The sequence below is a fragment of the Alexandromys fortis genome, unplaced genomic scaffold (assembly GCF_014885135.2).
Source record: "Alexandromys fortis isolate MF-2015 unplaced genomic scaffold, M_Fortis_MF-2015_v1.1 scaffold_58, whole genome shotgun sequence".
NCBI lineage: Eukaryota > Metazoa > Chordata > Mammalia > Rodentia > Cricetidae > Alexandromys > Alexandromys fortis.
In genome coordinates, this window is record NW_026067940.1 from 429,158 (window position 1) to 450,750 (window position 21,593).

Consider the following 21,593-nt stretch of genomic DNA (forward strand, 5'->3'; position numbering starts at 1 on the left):
TTCAATCGAGTCTGCAAAAAATATGACACATGTGGGTTCGTTTTGGCTTTAATATTCTAACATAATATCCTAAGCTGAATTTCCATTTTATCATACACCATTTGATGCAAACAAAATACTCAATACATTACTTACATTTTTTTACTTTAATAATATAAATAATATTCCATACATGCTAGTTTTTGAAAAGAGAAAAAAGAAAACTGAACAAAATATGAAAAGATCATTTATCCAAGACACAATAATTAAATACACTTTATATAATGCATATTAAGCTAAAATTTTTTAATGCTAGTAGAGAAATACCTTATGAATACAATTTACAAGCATGGATAGGTCCTATAAGGATGAAATGACGGTCATTTCCAGTTGTCCTTTCATCTTGCTACAATTACTGAGTCTTAATTAAATTCACAGTTTAATAAACATTTTCTCTCTACTTGACATATAGACAGACCTGCTATATATTTTTTCAATTTATTTATTTTTATTATTGAGATAATAATTACAGCATTTTCCCCTAGTCTTTCCTCCCATATGCCTGTGCTCCCCACTTTCTTTCAATTTCATAGCCTTCTTTCAGTAATTGCTATTACATGCATATATGCATATGTATATACACATTTGCATAAGCTTTCTGAACTTAAGAGGAATTCCGAAGTTTGTAATTTCATAACTGCACTATATAAGGATTCATGATAAAACCAAATTTAAAAAGCAAAAACTGCATATGCAATTTGAGACTACTTTTTATCTAAAAATCTCCTTTACTCTATACTGTACTGAAAACATATATTGGGTGTGTGCATCTAAATATATGCATACAGTATATACACATACACACACACATACACACACACACACACACACCAAAAACCATATTTATCAACTTCCTAAAGGATAAAAAGAGACAACTGTACCTTTGTTGAAAGACTTTGACTCAAAACTAGGTACTTAAAGAACCATTATAGGCATCATCTGTCTCCAAGATTCTACTTTGAAGTCATAAATAACACTCTTAGACACCTTAGCACAAGGAATGAGCTTGAAAGATCATCACCATAAGTAGGCAGCTAGTGTGCAGAACCTCCAACATGTAGAACAAGTGCAGGAAGTCACATGCTTAATTTCACTTCAAACGAATAGGTCAAAAGTTAATAGCTTATACATGCCAGGAAGTCTAATGGCCTCCTCTAAGGAAAATCCCCAGTGACATCTAGATTTATTTTACGTTTTCATGTAGCTGTCAGACAATCTATGTCACATCCTAGAGGAGGTATGAAGAAAAGCTCTGATAACTAAAAGTGGGATCAGAGGTAGCTGTGACCTTTGCAATCCTTTGGTCTTTCCCTGGTGGCACTTTCCTGAGGTGCCTGGCAGGATGACTCTCGTCACTAGAAATAATGCAACTCGGGACAAAAGCCTTCACCGCTGCATCTTAGCTCTTAAAGGGAAAAGCTTTATGCGCGTGACAAATACTGCACAAGAAGCATTGTGCATTTTCCTACCCTGCATCTAATCAGAGTGAAAGCAGCATCGTGCAACCCCTGAGAGTCACCCTCCAGGACGATGGCTAAAACCCCAGAATGCCAAACTCCAGACATATCTCCGTGTCATCACTGGAGACTGTCTTGTGCTCTCCTCCAGTGTTTGCGATACCAACTCCATTTACCTCACGACTTTACAGCACTGTTTATTCTTTCGATTTTTTTTTTTGTAATTCTTTCATCTCTCACATTAGATAACATTCAAATCCATTTCAGGTTAATATTTCTCTTATAAACATTAGAAAATGTAAACTTTTAAAGCAGGATCTGACATTATAATGAATAAGAAAAACAGTTAAGTAAAATTCATAGAGATCAGCAATTAAAAACCCCAGAAAACAAAACAATATTCAAGCAGAAAAATTCCCAGTATGTTTTGAGAAACTTATTTGTCTGAGTGCCTGAGCCACTTGCTTATTCAACAGTCAAACTTATCCATCATGGTTCAGTGACATTTCTGGAACTGGGGAAATCTACAAAGATGGATTGCCATTAGAAGAAGAACAAATGACTTACCCAAAGGCATATACTGAAATGTTCTGTAATATATATTTATTTTTTAAGTAAAGCAAATTTAGATTGAAAAGAAATTGACAAAACAATCACTCTTAAATGACCCATGGAAATTTGCCTTATAGACAGATGTCTACATGCAGGCTTAGGCTGGATTCTGCTTTAATCAATGTCCTATTCTTAAGTTTCAGTTTTTAAATGCATCTAGATTTTTATATGTAGAAATTATGGATGAGCACGAGTCTGACTAATAGCTAGCAAGCTGCATCCAATATGGCATAATCCATTAATACATTGTATCTATGAGCTTCTGCATAGGAATTTGATGAACTCATGGTAATGTTTTTGACCATCTTAGTATATGACTGTAAAGTCCTGTGTCTAGGCTGGCCTTTCAACCTTAGCATATGGTTCCATATCTACGACACAGTTCCTCAATGTGCTTGTCAGACAACAAAACCCAAAACAATGTTTTTGAGCAGTATTATTAAAATCTTACACAATGATACCACACTTATGAACTACTGTCCAATGACAGATACAACCTATCACTCATGATCAGAGAGAACAAATGAAGTGATTTCAAGACTAAACACATAAATGATCCACTGAAAGAGGGATGAGCACCATAGAAAAGTGATCTATACTAAACATGCTCTTCTTTCTCTTCCTCTGTCTCTCCTTTCCTCTCTTTGTCTCTTTCTCTTTCCCTCCTTCTCTCCTACACCCTCTCTACTCCTCCTCTTCTTCTCTTCTATTTCCTCATCCTCTTCTCTGAACCTATATGGCTCAAAGTCATTTCATTTCATAACATGGAGCCCTCCTGCCTTTATTCTCTGTCCTTAGACAATTGTGTTCCTTTGATTGAGAAGTGCTCCCTGGCAGCAATTCTGTGACTCTAGTTCTCGTACTGCCTTAGGACTGATTTGCTATGCTTTACCTGACAGTATGAATTCAGAAAACTCGGCTCCTTTTCAGGCACCACCCCCCTTCAGCCACCATAATTGCTAGCATCTTTCTAGAAGGCAGTGTGTTTGGCTCTCCAGTAAAGCTTCGCTTAAATTATCATCCTAAAGTCTTCAATATATCATATCTTCTGAGCTAATAGGGCTTCTGACATTTGTTTCAGAATGAAACACATTAAAACCACTCCTCGGACTCCTTCTTTCTCTAGTTCATGCTGTGTCACTCCCTCTGGGCTTCCCCCTCCAGGTACCTGGAAAGCTTGACAGTTTGTTTTAAGTTGAGACTGACTTTGAGTAGTTCTGGTTGCTGAATTTTAACCAAAATGACCCATACCCCCCCAAAGCTTGTCCCATTAATCACCCAACGTGACAACTACAAGTGCCCTGCGTTTCCTCCACCACTGTGTCACAAGAAAGAATTACAGCGACAGCACACCTCCAGGACCACATTCCAACAAAAGTGCACACGGCCCATGTTATTCCAGTCAGCGAGACTTTGATGCTGTCTATTGCAATATTACATATTGCGTCATAGGTGGATTCCCTTCAAGCCCACTTCCATTATATTATGTTTTAAAGTTTGAAACATAAAGAAATCGGTACTTAGGCAAGCTCCCCAAATATGACTTCTCTCCAAGACCAAGGTGACTTGGTTCTGTTTTATGATATACAAACTCATCAAGAAGGATACAGTTCAGCCATATAGGTTTTTATCTAATTGTAAAGCAAATTGTCTCTATTTTCTAACTATAACACTAAGCAGTATAAGAAATACACAGTATTTTTGAAATATGGATGTAAGTATACAAAACATATATTATAAACTTTAAAATACTTCTATTAATTCCTTGAGAACTTCAAACATTGTACTTAGATCAAATTCACTCCTCGTTCATTACCTTAACTCCCCCCACATCTATCCCTATTACCCTATCCTATTCAACTTCATGCCAATTTTTTCTTTATTTCAAATTTTCTTTTATTTTTTGAGATTATAATATAATCTCATCATTTCCCCCATGTCCCCTTCTTCACAAGTCCCCATTACCTTCCCTCTCTCTAACCTCTCCATATACCCTTCCTTGCTCTTTTTCAAGGTCTTAAACCCTACATCGTGACATTTTTTTCAACAACCCACTGAGACCAGTTTGTGCTGTTCACATGCTCTTGGGCGTGGGATAATTCACTGGAGTGTGGTCAGCCTACCAGCAACTATCAATTTAATGAAAACTGACTCTCACTTCCCCAGATGCCCTCAACTATTCATAGTGCCACAATTAGGGTAGAGGTTCATGAATCATTCCCCCTTCTCAACAGAATGATGACTGGTTTGATTTTGTGCAGACAACCACTTTGTTAAGAGTTCATAAGTGCAGTGGCCCTGCACTATTCCATACTGCTCCCTTGACCCCTGCCTTTCCTCTTACAATCTGAAATCATCCCTCAGCCTTGGGGACTGGTAATATAGATATCCCATTTATGGTTATACTAATACTAAACATTAGTTATCAAGCTGACAATACCTCCCTAGATTAATATAAATTCAGTAGACTGTGATCTCCTTGATCCTAAGTAGTTTAAATCCTTCTGTTGTAGGAGCTGCGGGTTTCATTCCACCACCCAGCTCCCGCAACCGGCTAGCTTTACCTGAAATAACAACACACAAACTGTATTCATTTAAACACTGCTTGGCCCATTAGCTCTAGCCCTTACTGGCTAATTCTGATATCCCCATCAACCCATCTCTAATAAACTGTGTAGCACCGGTCTTACCGGGAAAGATTCAGCATGTCTGACCTGGCGGCTTGCTTCATCGCGTGCGTCTGCCCGGGAGAGGGAGCATGGCCTCTCTGAGCTCACTTCCTCTTCCTCCCAGCACTATGTTCTGTTTACTCCACCCACCTTTGTTTTAACCTATGAGACCAAGCAGTTTCTTTATTACTTAACCAATGGCATTCCTCCATCAAAATCCCTTACTACATTTTATGTAATCGGGGGGGGGGGGGTCTTCAATGTATTTTGAAGGATAAAATAGTTCTCTGGTTTTAAGTTTTGATTCTCCTGATCAAAAGATATTTTGTTTCTCTCTAGTAAAACCTGGACCCCATGTCCTTTCTCACAGTGTCTGGTAGAAGATATAGTCTGAGTTTAAGATCAAAGCAAACAAACATGGGAGAGCTTTGACTTTTAACTGTTAGGGGAAAAAGTTTTGACAAAAAATGAATTCCAACTTACAGTGTTGTTCTTAATTTGTAGTGATGATTTAATTGGTCTAAAAGGAAGGTCGTAGGATAGTAGCCATGTTTTTATTCTCCAGAGGTAGGTTAATTATATTCAAATCTTAACTTTTGCAGTGGGTAGCTCTGTGATATACAGCAGGCATTTCCCTAGGCCTCCACGCCACCTCTATGATGAGGAGCTTTGCCTCTTCTGTGAATAAGGCAGAGAAAAGGTAGTGAAAAGAACTATTCTGTTATGAACATTTAGGAGATTTCCTGAGAGAGTAGCTCTTGCTGATTTCCAAAAGATAAACAGGAATAACTCAATGGAAATATTCCAGACAAAGGTAAAGGCAAGTCAAAAGCTCCTAAGGCAGGAAGAAAGGTCGGACTTTTTGGCTGTTCTCAGATTCCAAAAATTCAAAGAAGGGAATGGTAGTTAGGACCTAGTAAGAAAGTGGCAAATACCAATTATTAACACAGCCCCAGAGAGGACTTTATCCAGAGGAGTCTCCTTTGCCCAGTCATTCTTCCATCATTTCATATTTCCTTTATGAGAATTCTCTTGTTAACTTATTACTTACATAGTTTTCATATGCATTCCTTACTTAATTGCTTCAACATACGTTTCATTAGTCATCTCTATTTCTATAATACATAAAATAGAACCAGGTTAAAATCATTGTCATATAATAAATATTGGATGAAAGTGGTAAAAACATAATAGATGATTTTGGTAAGAAAGGTAAGATAGAGCCTTATAGCAAAGTGTTTTATTTGCCCTAAAATAGATTTAAGCTTTTAAATTCAGGATGAAAATGTAGGGAGTTTTAACTTGAAGGCAGTGTAGTAAGATTTGCCCTTTGAAAGAAAATCTCAAAAATAATCTCTGTGAGACTGGAGGGTTTAGCTTAGTGGTTAAGAACACTTGCTCTGTCAGAGGACCTGGTTCAATACTCAGCATTCACATGGCAGCTCAAAACCCTCTGTAACTTCAGTTCTGAGGAATCCAATGCCGTTAGAAGCCTTCTGACAATGAGAATAGAAGACCTGTGGGGTCCTGGTTGAGGGCCATTAGGAACTAAGAGACTAACTGGGCCAATGGTTATAGCCAGACTGCCAGAGACAATGGAGAACTGCGACTTACAGGGATGAGGCTTGGGACATGAGACAGCTAGCTCTAGAGGGCACAGGCGGAGGTATTTTTCAGCAGTATTAATTAACATATATAATGAATAATCAAATATATTTGCGCCAAATTCCACACTTTTAAAGGAAGATGTGACATAGAAAATAGCAAACCCTAAGGTGTTGAAATAGAACCAGAGAAATTAGTGTTTATTCATGTTTGATGGATGGATGGATAAATGGATTTATAGACAGTAGAAAATAGGCAAGCAGATAAATTAGATAAACAGACAGACAGACAAATAGATATATAGATAGATAAATAGATAAATAGCTAGATGATAGATAAATAGATAATAGCTTAAAAATAGATATAGCAGATTCATTCTCTCTGTCTCTGTCTCTCCCCCCTTCTCTCTCTCTCTCTCTCTCTCTCTCTCTCTCTCTCTCTCTCTCTCCCCCTCTCTTTGTGTATTTCCCAGCTTTGTTAATTTAAAAAAGGGGGGGATATGAATCAGATCAACGAAAGCAGTGTATGGTGTTAGCATGAGATAAACATTTTGTAGCAAAGTTCAACACTCAGTATATTGACACCCTGAACTTCATTTCTAAAAGCTCCTTTTTATTAAAGAATTAATTTCTTACAGAACTCAGACATGGCTCAGTGGGTCAGGGTAGAGTCTGCTGTCACAGAGGAGCAGAGCTTGATTCCTAGCATACCTCAGTCAGTGCACAGCCAAGTATAACTCCAGTGTCAGGGATATCTGATGCCTGTGTTTTCCTCAGGTACCTGTACTACCACACAGACACATACATACACATAGTTTAAAGAACAGTAAAAACAAATCTTAAAGGCTAGAAAGAATAATTCTTTAAAAAGGGGGTTGACTGAAAGATGAAAAGAGAAAAGTTGCAAAATGAACTTAGCACATCTTCTGTCATTAAAAAAGTAAGTGGTAAAACAATAATGGAGACTTGTTAAAAGTGTTATTGTGAGCCTCAAAATGAACAAAATGTGCTACAATTAAAATATTTCTCACAGTAGGAGTCTCAATAATAAATATACATACATAAGATCAAATAAATATAGATAATAACAGAGTGATCACTAAAAAAATGTAGATAATGATGAAATTAGACCAACTCAAACCAAATCATCAAGGAATGTAAAAATTCAGAATAAATTTTGGGAACTTATAGCTGGAGATCAAATCCAAGATTTCATGTATGCCACAAACATGTTCTACAACAAAGCTGCAACAGCATAATTTCCGAACCATACACTCAGGAGGAAATCAGTACCTTTACAATGTAGAAACCTGGAAGACCTCACCATAGCCAAATGAGCGACACTTTTGTGCTCCCTGCTAAAATACACAATGAAGAAGAATGGACGCGATACTTTAATAGACACTACTGAGAGACAAAAACGAGGACTTATGAAGAACGCTCTGTAAAATAGCCAGCCTTGACTCATTAAAACTACTGCTAACGCCAAAGCCAAGGAAAGATTGAGCAAATCTTCCAGCATGCACACTAATGAGACCTGAAATGAAAGAGAAACAAGTCACCTTTTATAGACCCTGGGCTGGAAGAAAAGGGCATATTTAAATTAAGTTAAAATTAAAATGTCATTCTTAGGATAACTGATAAAATGGGATCAGGACATTAGGATTAGAAAACAGTTTTCCTAAATGTCTATTGCTAATAGTGCTGAGTGTATAGCAAACTACATTCAGATAGCTCAATAGTGAGGAAACTGACATAATTTTTTCCATATATATGAACCGTATTCATATATATGAATATATATACACATAGATGCTTATCATGGTAAATGTAGTCAGATTAGCAACTGAGAAAATAAGGGATTCTTTTTACTATTCTTAAGGGGTGCCTATGAAAGATTTTGAACTGGAGAACAAGTAAGATTTACTGAATTAGTTGTAGAATAAAATCATTGCAAAGTATAAAAAATATACTTAAAAGTTAACATTGTTTTGTGCATGCATACATGTATGTTTATTTATTTATGTATTTAAGTATAACTTCAAGCATTATAATGTGTCAGATTTGGCGTACCTGGTCTTATGTTGAGGTCTCTGATCCATATGGGGTTGTGTTTTGTGCAGGGTAGTAGAGTCTTTTTCATTCTTTCACGTGTAGACATCCAGTTTGACTAGCACCACTTGGTGAAGATGGTGTTTTAACTCCAGTATGTAATATTTTAGTTTCTTTGAAAAAAATCCAATGTCCTTAGGTATGTGGAGTTAGATCTAGGCCTTCAATTTGATTCCTTTAATCAACATATGTTTCTATGCCAATATCACCTGGTTTTTGTTACTATAGTTCTGTAGTAGAACTTGAGGTCAGGGATGGTGATACCTCCATCAATTCTTTCATTGTACAGGATTACTTAAGCTTTCCTGGTTTTAGTTAGTTTGTTTGTTTTCATATGAAAATGAAGAATTTTTTTAATTTTTGAAAAACTTGTGTTTAAATTTTGATGAGGATGACACTGAATCTATAGACAGATTTTGGTTGGATAGGCATTTTCACAATATTAATCCTACTGATCCATGAACATGGGAAATCTTTCCATCTTCTGATGTCTTCTTTAATTTCTTTCTTCAGTGTCTTAAAGTTTTTATGGCACAAGTCTTTCATTTGCCTGGTTAGAGTTATCCCAAAGTATTTTTCAGGCTATTGTGAAAGGTATTATTTTTCTGATTTCTTTCTCATTCAATTTAATATTTGAATGTAGAAAAGCTATTAAATTTCATGTGTTAATTTTGTATTCTGGTACTTTACTGAAAGTATTTATCAGCTTTAGAAGTTTTCCGGTGGAGTTTTGGATCTTTTATGTATAAAATCATCCACAAATAAAGAAAATTTGACTTCTTTCTTTCCTATTTGCATTCCCTTAATAATGCTTTGGATATAGAATATTTCTTCTTTCTTTGTTTTTTTTTGTGTTTGAGTTTATGTTCAGTTGCAAATAATAGCAAAATACATTCAAGTCCTACAATTATGACTAATCCATAAAAATTGCAAAAAATAATATTTTGGAAGTTCTTATTGAATAGATTGTTTTCATTTATTTTCTACCTGGTTTATAATATATATTCAGAATTAAGAATACTATCAATTTTGGTTTTGAAGGCAGTAGCAACCAAAGTTAATTTTTTTTTTTGGCTTGCTCTTCTCTCCCGGCCAGGTTTCATACGTCAAAGCTATTGACATTTGGATGGCAGTATGCCTCCTCTTTGTGTTCTCAGCACTACTGGAGTATGCAGCAGTGAATTTTGTATCAAGACAACACAAAGAGCTTCTGAGATTTAGACGAAAGAGAAAGAATAAGGTAAGCAATTACATTTATTGGCTTTAATGGGAATCCAGTTTGCAGTGTGTAGTGGTTTATTGTGTATAATGCAAATATACATGAGAAAAACTTGGACTGGGAACTAAGTGAAATGATATTCTCTCATTTTCAATTGAAAGGATGTGTAAAGATTGTTTCAGGGAAAATTATAGTACTGAGTTATACTATATATGTATTATATCTGATGACATAAAAGCTTTATTGAGGTCATTAATATATTTCCAGGAACAACATCGTTTATGCTTTAATTGATAAATATCCATCTCCTACTTGCAGTGCTAGAGTATTTCCGATGACATCACGTAATAAAGACAGCAGGTTTAATTATAAATATTGTTATCTGAGCTAATTGGTTGTTTCCATAAAATATCATGGAAGTACTAATAACACGAATTTACGTAGGGTAGTTTCTTCTTATACGCATTTTCTTATTTAAATATTTTTGTTCTGACACCCTGTGGCAAATAAACAAAGTGCTATTGTTATCTTGCTAATAGTTGATCAAAGACGAACCCAAGAGAAAATGCATTTGAAGCATCATTAGGCAGTCATAGAAAGCTGTGGAAATAACATGCTAGCTGAATTTGGTTGTGTATAATGTGTTTGCTCCTCTGTTAAAATCTGCTAAGGCATCCTTCATTATGGACAGCATGATTTTGAGTAACCCTCTTTCCTTTATAATAACAGAGTTTCTCTCAACAGTAGATCTATGGTTTCCTTATTATCTAGTAAATGTGCCAAATTAAAACTCAAAGAAAAATCTTTGCTCAACACAACCCTGTCAGAATCATATATGAAGGTATTTCCACAGTTCTATATACTGAGGTCTTTAAGCAAAACATAAATCTTAAGCACAATGATCTGGCTTAAATGGTAAGAAGTTTTAATAATTTTTAAATACTCAGTGATTTGTGAATCATTTGGTACTTATGTATTTATTAAACGTTTTAAAAGAAAAGACGTTAATCTCTCAGCTGGAGTACACTTAATATTAAATGTATTCTAAGGCAACTGACTTCTAAAACTTATCTCAAACCTTATAAACCTCCACAAACGAATTCAGGAAAGGAACATTAACACTGAGACAGTATTTTGCTGGGCGTAAAACAACCCTTGATTTTCATCTGATAAATTTTTATGAAAAGAAAACTATGCCATTCATATGTTGAAATATATTGTGATAAGGAGAATAACTTTTATATTGTCCTTCCACCTTCCCCTGGCCTGGGTCATTTATGTTTAGTCCTCTCCTTTCCCCTCCTCCCCCTCCTCTTCTCCCTCATCTTCCTGCTCTTCTTCCTCTACCACCTGTTTTCTCCCCCTCCTCTTCTTTTTTTTTAACCACCCCGTTGTATCCTCTTCTTTTCCTACTTCTCCCTCGCCCTCTATCCTCTCCCTCTCTCCTCATCACTTCTCTCACACAGATTTTTGCCGCTCTTTCTCTCCTGTTTCTTAAACTGACCAAAACACTGTAACAGAACCAAGGCTTCACACGGTTGAAGCACGTGCCTTTCTTTCCTATTGATGACTGATAAAATTATCCTGATCCTTGTTTGCTGTAACTGGGGCACTACTCAGTTTCCGTATCATTAGTATTTGATTTTACACTTTCTTTTTCTATCCTTTCTACTGTAGCATGCTTCAGCCATAGGCTCCCTGGATTAGAAATGAGAAGTTTCATACATATGTTGTCCAATAGGAAAAGGCTGCTGTCTCATAGCCACTGCACACTAAACATCACTGAATAACGAACCAGACCATAAATTTAGATATTTAATTCTAGTTCCTCTTTTCAAGGAAAGTTTTTGACTGAAGTACCTCTTTATTCCGTTTTACCACATGAGGGAGTGAGATAAAAATATTTGATGTACTTGATGTCCATTACTCTTTAGCTCACAGCAAAGACGTAAAGATTAGTATGTTCAGAATCTCATGTGCCAGGAAAAGTTAAAAAGAAATATAAGAGCAATAATGGTTTATTGTTCTCTCTCTCTCTCTCTCTCATCACTTTTTGAAATATTCAGCAGCATATGTGACTAAAGGTAATTAAAATGTAATGCAGAACACAGCCACTAATTTTTGATTCAATACTTTTGGATAGATACTTCGCATCTGTGAACACCAATGAATTGATACAAATGTATGCTAAAATGGTGTATGTGGTTAAAATCAATTGTGTAATTATACGTGATTTGATTCTCTGGTTTCTCAATCCTTCTTGGTCCACTTTACCTTCCCACAGACAGAAGCTTTTGCACTGGAGAAGTTTTACCGTTTCTCAGACACGGTAAATTGACTTTCTTAACTCTAAGTAGAGGAATGTCATCATCTATAAAAAGCAGACAGCATATTCTGCTCTGAGCCAGTGTTTGGTGGGGAAACACAGCCCAGTTTGGACTTAAAGCTACGCAAACAGATTTCTCTTCAGCTAGGAACAATCATCTTTTCTAAGAGCTATACTCTTGTCTTTGCTCACTCAATAAAAGACTAAGTTATGATTCATTTTTACACAGTTAAATGTAACTGGTCAAAGTGATTTTAGGCATATATATTTTAGAAATATCATCTATATCTTGTAGTGATTCTTACAGGAGGAAATCATAGAACTGGAGAAAATTAAAAACAAATGGGAGCTAGTTGTGTTGGATCACGTCCTTAATCCCAGCACTAGGAAGGCAGAAGCAGGCAGAGCTCTCTTAGTTTGAGCCAGCCTAAACTACACAGCAAGGACTAGACCCACCAGTGCTATAAAATGAGGTTAGACTCAAGAAATAAATAAATAGCAATAAATAAGTAAGGAAATAAATAGAAAACTATTTATATACACAATTCTAAGAGCAGCTGTAAAAGCAACCAGAAAATAAGGTTCAAAATGCTTTGTGCCAGCTATGTATTTTAGACACTGTTCATTATAAGATTATGTATAGAAATCAAAAATTCTGTTTTAATGAGCACATATTTTCAATTTTATAAATAAAAATATATGAAGATATCACAAAGATGCACATCTGTGAATGACGCATAAGCATCCAGGAGGAAAATGTAGAGTATTCATCCATGGGTGACTTATAAATGTATAAACCCAGAATTGGATTCGTGAGATTACATTACAAATAGTCTAGTTTACTGAACTGAAATTTGGGGGAAAATTATATATTTTTTAAATATCTCCCAAGATGGATTCTGCTGTTCATTTTTAACATCCACGATTAAGAATCTAGCAAAAAAATTAAATGAACATTTTTACCATCTCAAATTTATTGCATATTATCTTTAACCAGTACTACTCTAAAGCACTGTACTGATATGTTTTATGTCAACTTGACACAAACTAGAGTCATCGGAAAGTAGATAATCTCAACTGAGAAAATGCCTTCATAAGATCCAGTTCTCGGGCATTTTGTTAATTAGTGACCAATCGGGGCCCAGCCCATTGTGGATAGTGCTGTTACTGATCTGACTGTCCTGGATTCTATAAAGAAGCAGGCTGAGCAAGTCATGAGGAGCAAGCCAATAAGCAGCATTCCTCCTTGACCTCTGCATCAGCACCTGCCTCCAGGTTCCTGCCCTGTCTGAGTTTCTGTACTGATTTCCTTCAGTAGACTATGATGTGGAAGTATAAACCAAATAAACTCTTTCCTCCCCAACTTGCTTTTGGTCAAAGTGTTTCATTACAGCAATAGAAACCCTAACTAAGACAAGTACTTACTATGTTCTAGAATCTACAATCACTTAATCAGTTTACTATGTTATTTCCCAATCCTAATATTTCTTGACTTTATCTATGAAAAATGTTATATGATTTACTGACTATAACTATCCAATTAGCAATATTTTAATTTTATGAAATCTGAATAAGATGTAGTATGTTCAATATGGATTCATATACATGCACATATATAATAATAAATAATATATGTATATGTAAAATTTCTATCTAAAAACTGAACTATTAATTATCATTAGTAACTAAAAAGATTTCAGAAACTGTTGAAAATTGTACATTCTATTAATTATGGCTTTATAAAGATTTCTGATGAAATCTTACGCTTATCTCACAATCAATTATTTTAAACAGAAAAATGTATAGTAATGTAAACATTTTTTTAGAAAAGTTAGATTTTTCTGTTTTTAACAAGTAGGATAAGCATTGTACAATTCTGGAAATGGTAACTTTGACTTTTGTAAGGCATTTTTCTCAAACTCAAAACTGTCTGGACTGACCGAATTCTTTATCCTCTTTAACTACATGTTCTGCTTTAAAATGCTCTGAGCAATCTGTCTTAAAATCCACTTAATCACAATAGACCAAATGATAGAGTGTGTCTCTTTTCACGAGCAACAGTTTTCATGAGTTTCCTTCATATGCTAATTAGGAAGGATAGTCAAAGTAAAGAAAATTTATAGAGAGTTTGTTGCAAGAAGAGATCTTACAGCAGTGCGGATGAAATTCTTAGAAATGTTGTTTTTATAATTTAGTACAGTATTGGCTTGAACTTGATACATAATCTTTGAAATTCACGTCTGTTCTATTAGAGGTACAAAAGAACCCTTTGTCCATTCAGAAGAGTAAAAATTTGCTCTCGTACAAAAATTTCCCCACCCCACACTGTCAAACCCTGCTGTGTGCTGACTCCCACTGCACCATGTCATAGATGCTATCTCCAGTGCTGAATGTGTATGGGTGTATGCATGATATGAAAATATTTTCGTTAGAGGTCACTGCTGTCGTGTATGGAGAGATACAAGGACACCCTAGTGTTTCCAAACATGCATTATCTGTTGAGAGCTTTGAGTGACATTGGACTGCTTTAACGCATTTCATGTAGCTTCCTCCACATTACAGTAACGATGCAATGCTTTGCTAAGAGAAAATTCTAGAACTTGTCTAGTAAGTATCATCCGCATATACAAGTAAAATAAATTATGGCCAAAATTTGTGTTTAGCTAGGCCAACAGCTTTCTTTAGAAAATAAGATACAATTCGCTGCATTTTGAAAATTGGTATAATACATTAAAATGATTTGTATTCTAAATGTATGTATTGTCTTACTTTAAAATGCCTCAATATAACTCTTAAGATTGATGTGTAAACTATTTTTCTGTCTTGTGTTCTGTAGTTCTACGGTCTTAAAGCAAATAAAAAAATGTGTGTGCAATGTGTTGATTGAAAGGGGGAAACATCATGGCTGAAATTATATGGTACCCACATACATGAAGTCATTTAATGTGTTCCACTCTAGATTAATTTATGGTATACTCTAGAATGAACATATTCCTTAAACAGGTTTGACTTACAATGTTTATGTATACCTTTAAAAAGTGGTTTTTCAGTAGTTCAAAACCCAAAAGAATTGTTTCCTAAAGATTTGCTTTTATGAGACATTGAAACTTTCTTTTCTCAAGTAAAATACAGATTAAGATTTTGATTATTTTCTGAAAACAACTATTTAGAATTTATGTTAAGCAAACTATTCCTTTCAAGTGAATATAGTTTGAATACTATTCACAAAAAGTAATATTCTGTAAAGAAATGTAGGGCTGGCAAGATGATTCTGAATATTAGGACACTTGCTATGAAAATGGATGAAGATTTGATCTGAGCTCTAATCTCAGAACCAAGGTGGGAAGGAGAGAACTGATGCCCCCAAACTGTTCTCTAATCTCCACACCCGTACCATCCTCGAGAAGTGCACATGCACACGACATACACATGCACAAACACACAGAACGAGTAGGCAAACAAATAAACAATTAAAAGGAAAGAAACAAAGTAATATGACGGCGTATTCGACCTACCGGACCTGCTAGAATTAACCAGACCAGCTCAAAACAACAGATATAATTTAATAATTGAAAACGGGGAAACTCACACGTCAGAGGTAAAAGTTCCAATATCCAAAACGGGTCCGGCGAACACGGTGGAGAGAAGAGAGTGAGCGCACCTGGATTCCCAGGTTTTCTTCCCTGGCTCCAGGTGGCCACACCCTAGCCAAATGTGATTGGCTGAGCTTCCCCATCAGTAATATAAGGCCTTCTTATTTGAAATTAAAATGTCATAATTGCCTCTATCTCAAAGTTAACTAAAATAAACATGCGGCTTTTCCACACGCCCCCAATTCTATTCGCTGAAAGAATTTAGTATACTACACCAGAAGTTAGGGTACATTTTAAAAAACATTCTATGGAATCCTCATCTTTCCCTTAAAATATCTATATCCTATTTTCACAATTTATCTAGATACTGAACATTCATCTTTAGAAACTTAAAATTTGCCACTTGGTGGCCTCTAATTATTTTTGGAATCATCACTGAATGCATCAAACATACCCTGAACTCTAAGGCATCTCTAATCAATGCAAAGCTTTACTTCAAGTGGTGTTCGAAGAATTTCACATCACCGTTTGACTTTCAACTATGAAACAGTTTCATTGACCCTACTTGTATTTTCTTACGATTTATTTTTTGAAACAACACAGAAACATTTGACAATAAATTGTAAAAATTATTGAAACAAGTATGCATTTACAGTTATCTATTCATTATCTTAACTGTATAAAGAATGTTTGAAAGGTATCTACTAAGATAGAAGCATTGCATTGAAAATTATATATGTAATCTAACTATCAACTTACCATATTTCTCTGTATCTTACTATAATTCACATAATCAACTTCCTGGGGTCTTAGATGCTCAGTGTTTTGTGACCATTCGGTGACAATTTTCCTGCCTTTATCACATTCATATTCCAACTTCTTATTTTTGATTCCTCATTCTAAAGACCTAGAATGAGACCAAAAGTTAATTCTGATTGTTCTGACCTCATGGATATGATGATATATTATTGTGAGGACAGAATGAGGAGATTTCACTGAAGGACTACATCTGGTCTACCACCATCAGCCTTTTTCTACTATTTCAATCTGCAGTAGCAGACATATGAGTTGTCCTTCAATAGGATACTTGAAACACGGTGAAAAAGGACTTTGATTTTCACAGTGCAGGTCTGAAGAATAATTACTAAAATATTTTTCTCTGTTCCCAACTTAAAATGTCTTTTAAAGCCTCATTATGAAATTATACAACTAAGTGGCATTTTAAATTTTTTATTGTTTTCCTTTGAAACTGGCTTAAAGAATAATAAGGGGGTTTGTCTCCAGGTAAATTAAACTAATGTTTTAATTTTTCTTTTCTAAGCAGTCATGTTTTGTAGCTTATTTTTAGTCCATTCTTTGCAATCTTTATTCTATATAATCTGTATTTAAAAGTCATAACATGCCTTAATTTTATGATCACTAGATATTAGAAAATATATAGAGAACTTTTCAGTCAAATATACATATGCTTTTTAATTACTTGCCTTTGTGACATGGAGTTCATTAGAATATACACTGAAGATATTTCAAATTAGAAATTATATTCTATAAATATTTGAGAGGTGATTGGAATAAGGACATTCAATACCAACCTGACCATTTACAAACACTAATTTTATGTCTCAACTATTCGAAACTAAAATTAAATTTATGATAAGATAATGTATCACATCATATTCTAAGTCAGTAACCTAATAATAGATAGTAGCCTGTTAAGGCAGATTCACCACTGTTTTATTATTTAGGATCAGCTTTTCAGAAAAATTGCAAAAAGTCACTTAAGAGATTCACTTGACTCTTTTATGGTACTAGAAAATTCATGGGACCACTCTTGGGAAATGTTTTATAGACTATAACTTCCAACTAGTTAAGCAGGTAATTTGTCCTGTCTCAGAGGAACAAAACTGTAAAGTTCAGCAGACATTTGACAGCTCAGGAGGAGATTCCTTTTGGGGCTCGTTGTCAGATAAACTGCCTGTATATGAATTTGATACATACTACCCAAGAAGTTACCTCTTTGAATATTCCTGAGTAAACATTTCTTTTAAATATAGGGTATTCATTTTATAAGGGACTATTGATTGAAATTCCCTTTTCACATGACCCATTATACAAATATCTGAGAACAAACAATGAACAATTACACATCAGATCCCAAAGAGATAGTCAGGTTAAATTTTTCAATTTATATGTTGCACAAGTGTGGAAATAAAACTATGGGCATACTGAATTCAAGCTTCTTAATTAAAATTAACTACCTACCTCCTGTAACTTGCTAACATGTGGCTCAGATATTTTAATATATGGGCACATTGTACTATAAATACTATTTTTGGAGTGTCACCTGCAAGGGATTATAGATGTAATCAAGACAAAACAAAATACTCTTTCACGTTTTCACCTTGAGCCATCTCAGAAAACCGACTGCTTTCTTCTTGTGCTTCTTCCCTTACTACCGTTTGACCCCAACTTCTCGAGGATGGTTAATTAAGAAAACATCATTGGATCCTGAGGCACATCCTCTTCAATTTCTATCTCATTGCTCTTCCACATATTTCTTCCCTGGGGGGTACTTCTGTGCCATCCATATTCCGGTAGTAAGACTCAGAGCCAATAATTTTTTGCACATGGCCTTGTTAACCCTGGAGCAGACCAGCACCAGATGCTCCTCAGAGCATAACAAAACTTTCTAGGCATATTGAGGAAAAGCTATGCTATAACGTGTCTTCTGTGTCCACTGCTGAAGTTCAGACTGAATTGTCACTTACACTCTCTAAACAAAGACAATCTTTCAAACTAAGTTTAGCCCCATCATCATCTTACAGGAATCTGAGTTGTTTCTCTAGGACAGGGCTTCATTGCCCCCACATACACAAAAGTCAAGGGGTATGTGATTACCTTCGCACACAGAAGTCACAGAGCTCATTGTAAGGCGGTTGTTTATACTGCCAGTCACACTGGCTGAGGATGAACAGACCCGTGCACAGTCCTCTTCACCCTCTCAAGCTGGTGCAGCTATCCACAGAGAGTGGAACTGGCTCTATTCCCCATTTAGCTTAATTCTATGTTTTCAAGAAAATGATACCTTAGAAACCATAGGTCATTTTCAGAGTGTCACAACAGCTCAGGACTTATGTCACTCGCCTACACACAGTCAGTGATATAAAAAGTCACAACAGAAAAAAAGTTGACCGTTCATTTATTGTATGTTTAATTTTCAGTAAGAAAATTAAACTACTTGAGAAGAGTAGCTGTGGTCTCAAAGATTTTAAAATAAATAGTCTAGAATAGATGAAAAGAAGTCAATGAGTTGGTTTGTTAAACGTATATTGTAAAATCATGAAATATTAGTATTTTGATAATGAACTTTCCGATTCAACTAATACACCTATACATGCAAATGTTCATTGAGAAAGCTATTTTCTCCTTTTTAGTGCTGTATTTTAAATATGTGGGTTGGTGTAATTTAAATATTATATTATATTTCAAAATTAAATGATCTGAATATATAATTTAAATTACTGAAATAATTTACACTTCCATTCAGGAATGCAAGAAGCCGCATAATTTGTTAAATCTTAAAGATGATAATATACCATTTACATAATAACAATTAAATTCACATATACTTTTTAAAAGACGATTTTAAATCATACACTATGTTTATCATAAAATTGTTTTGAGAAGTCAAAACATGGCCACACGAATGAACACATTTACAAGAGTCCTGAGCAAAATGGTTTCCATTTTCTTGTTCTGAAACATTACAGTACAGTATTACAGTGGTCACAGGTAACTTGGATGGAAGCTTTATTTTAAGGTGATTTTAATTGTTGTATTTTAATGGCTTCCACTCAAAACCAATTGCTTAATGACTCTTACAGTTGAAATGTTTCCAGTAATTATATGCTTTGTCTTTCAGGTGGAATCGCCTCACCTTCATAATTCTATACAACTCCTTCATACATTATTGAATCAACGTTGCTCATTTTCTCACTTTTAGAATCCATAATTATTCCTATTTTTCAACTTTCATATTTTATGATATGCAGTTTATTGATCAGCTACATTCATAGACCTAATGAAGTTTTCAAGTTGGGCCAAATGATTATTTTATCTCTAAAACTAATATGAAAAAGAACTATCATAGCAGTTTTATACTGATAAAACATATTAATTAGTACATTGAAACTTGCAGTTTTGCTAGCAAAAAAAGTGACCCTTGTAATGATTTAACTCAGATTTTCAAGTATTCATCGATTTTATTATATATCATTTAAAAGCAAATTTCTCTATCATGAGGATGTTTCATTTATAAATTTTACATTAAATTTTATAGGTTCTAATTAAGTTTTTATGTGCATATGTGTGACTGTGCATTTTTGTACTGTGTGCTCGTAGTGCCTATAGAAGCCAGAAGAAGGCAGTGAATGAATCCCCTAGGGTCAGAGATTTATGCAGTTTATGAACCACTGTGTGGGTGCTGGGATCCAAACTAAGATCTTCAAGAGAAATAAGAACTTTTAATTACCAAGCCATTTGTCAAGCCACAGTTTTAGTTGTTTATGTAAATATATGGGGATTTGTCTTTATTTAGAAGTAATAGTAAAATTTCAAACATTATTTATGAATTTTATCTTATAATAAGTTTATTATTTACAGTTGATTTTAGGCAAAGGGCAAAAGTGATAAGTTTACTGTTTAAATATGAAATAAGCCCTTCAAATTATATTCATAATTTACCAACCCACAGTATCTGTGAAGTAGCCATACACATATTAGATCATGTTATTATCTTGTAACTCTTACAAACAAGATGGTATAAAATAGAGAAACAGCATAAAAGGTAACACAAAGCAAGCAGCATTTTCTAATAAACTGTGCTTTCCAAGGAAGTAAGTAGAATTGGAAGAAATGAGTATTAAAAGGTTGTCTCCACTAGAAATAAAAATTCGGCCAATGGTTCTGGTGTTGATTTCCCTTTTGTCAGTTATTTGTATGTTTAAACCTGTAACCAAAAGCTTCTAAGATACACATATTTATAATAAATCTCTCAATAGCTTTTTTTCTTACTCTCACTTACTTTGTGGCATGTAAACACCCTAGAACTTTTATCTCTCCATTAAAACTCATTTGGGAGTGTCATATTGACCAGAATACCTATAGGAGGTAGCAAAGCAAGGAAAACCTCACATCAACTCATCATCATGTGCTTCTGCTATCTGTTCTTCATATTAAAGCGAGCATACGTCATAATAAAGGTTAAGCCATAATTCTGAAATCCTGAACGGCATGCCCTGCTTCCTTACTAAAACATCTCCTGGTGTTTTCTATAAACAGGAAGATGAGGTGAGGGAGAGTCGGTTCAGCTTCACCACTTATGGAATGGGGCCATGTCTGCAAACAAAGGATGGCGTGCTCCCAAAGGGCCCCAACCATGCTGTCCAGGTAATGCCAAAGAGCCCCGAGGAAATGAGGAAGGTCTTCATCGACAGGGCCAAGAAGATTGACACCATCTCCCGAGCCTGCTTTCCACTGGCGTTTTTGATTTTTAACATTTTCTACTGGGTTATCTATAAGATTCTTAGGCATGAAGACATCCACCAGCAGCAAGATTAAGCCTCTTGAAGGCACACAAAAACACTGCAGTCAGAAAAAGTTTCCTTTCCATCAGAGTGTGTGTATGTGCGTGTGGTGAGCAAATGACAGTCAATGCATCAAACAGACCGGGAAAGAATTTACTTTTAAGTTCCCTGTAAAATAACGAGACAGATTTGTTCCTTTAAGGGATACAAAGTGCATATTGTGGGGTCCTGTTTCATATTACTGCAAGATGGTCTGTTTCCTTCATAGTGCCAATGGGTGTTATATATGTAATACTAGCACATACAGTAGACATTATAACCACTTGGGGGTTTCTTGGCTTTTTTAATTCAATTAAAGTAAATAAGGTGGAATCAAG

The 21,593-nt window shown here is 35.0% G+C and overlaps 1 protein-coding gene across 2 annotated transcripts in view; it reads left to right on the top strand.

Moving 5' to 3' along the window:
- Glra3 (glycine receptor alpha 3) overlaps positions 1 to 21,250 on the top strand; it is a 126,750-nt gene extending 105,500 nt beyond the window's left edge. The window contains exons 8-10 of one of the 2 annotated variants that reach the window (XM_050147817.1): positions 9,590 to 9,733; positions 11,997 to 12,041; positions 20,972 to 21,250. In XM_050147817.1, coding sequence (XP_050003774.1) covers positions 9,590 to 9,733; positions 11,997 to 12,041; positions 20,972 to 21,250 — 468 coding nt within the window. The remainder of the gene's footprint in view (positions 1 to 9,589; positions 9,734 to 11,996; positions 12,042 to 20,971) is intronic. The other variant, XM_050147818.1, reaches the window with a different exon arrangement.
- The last annotated feature ends 343 nt before the right edge of the window (positions 21,251 to 21,593 follow it).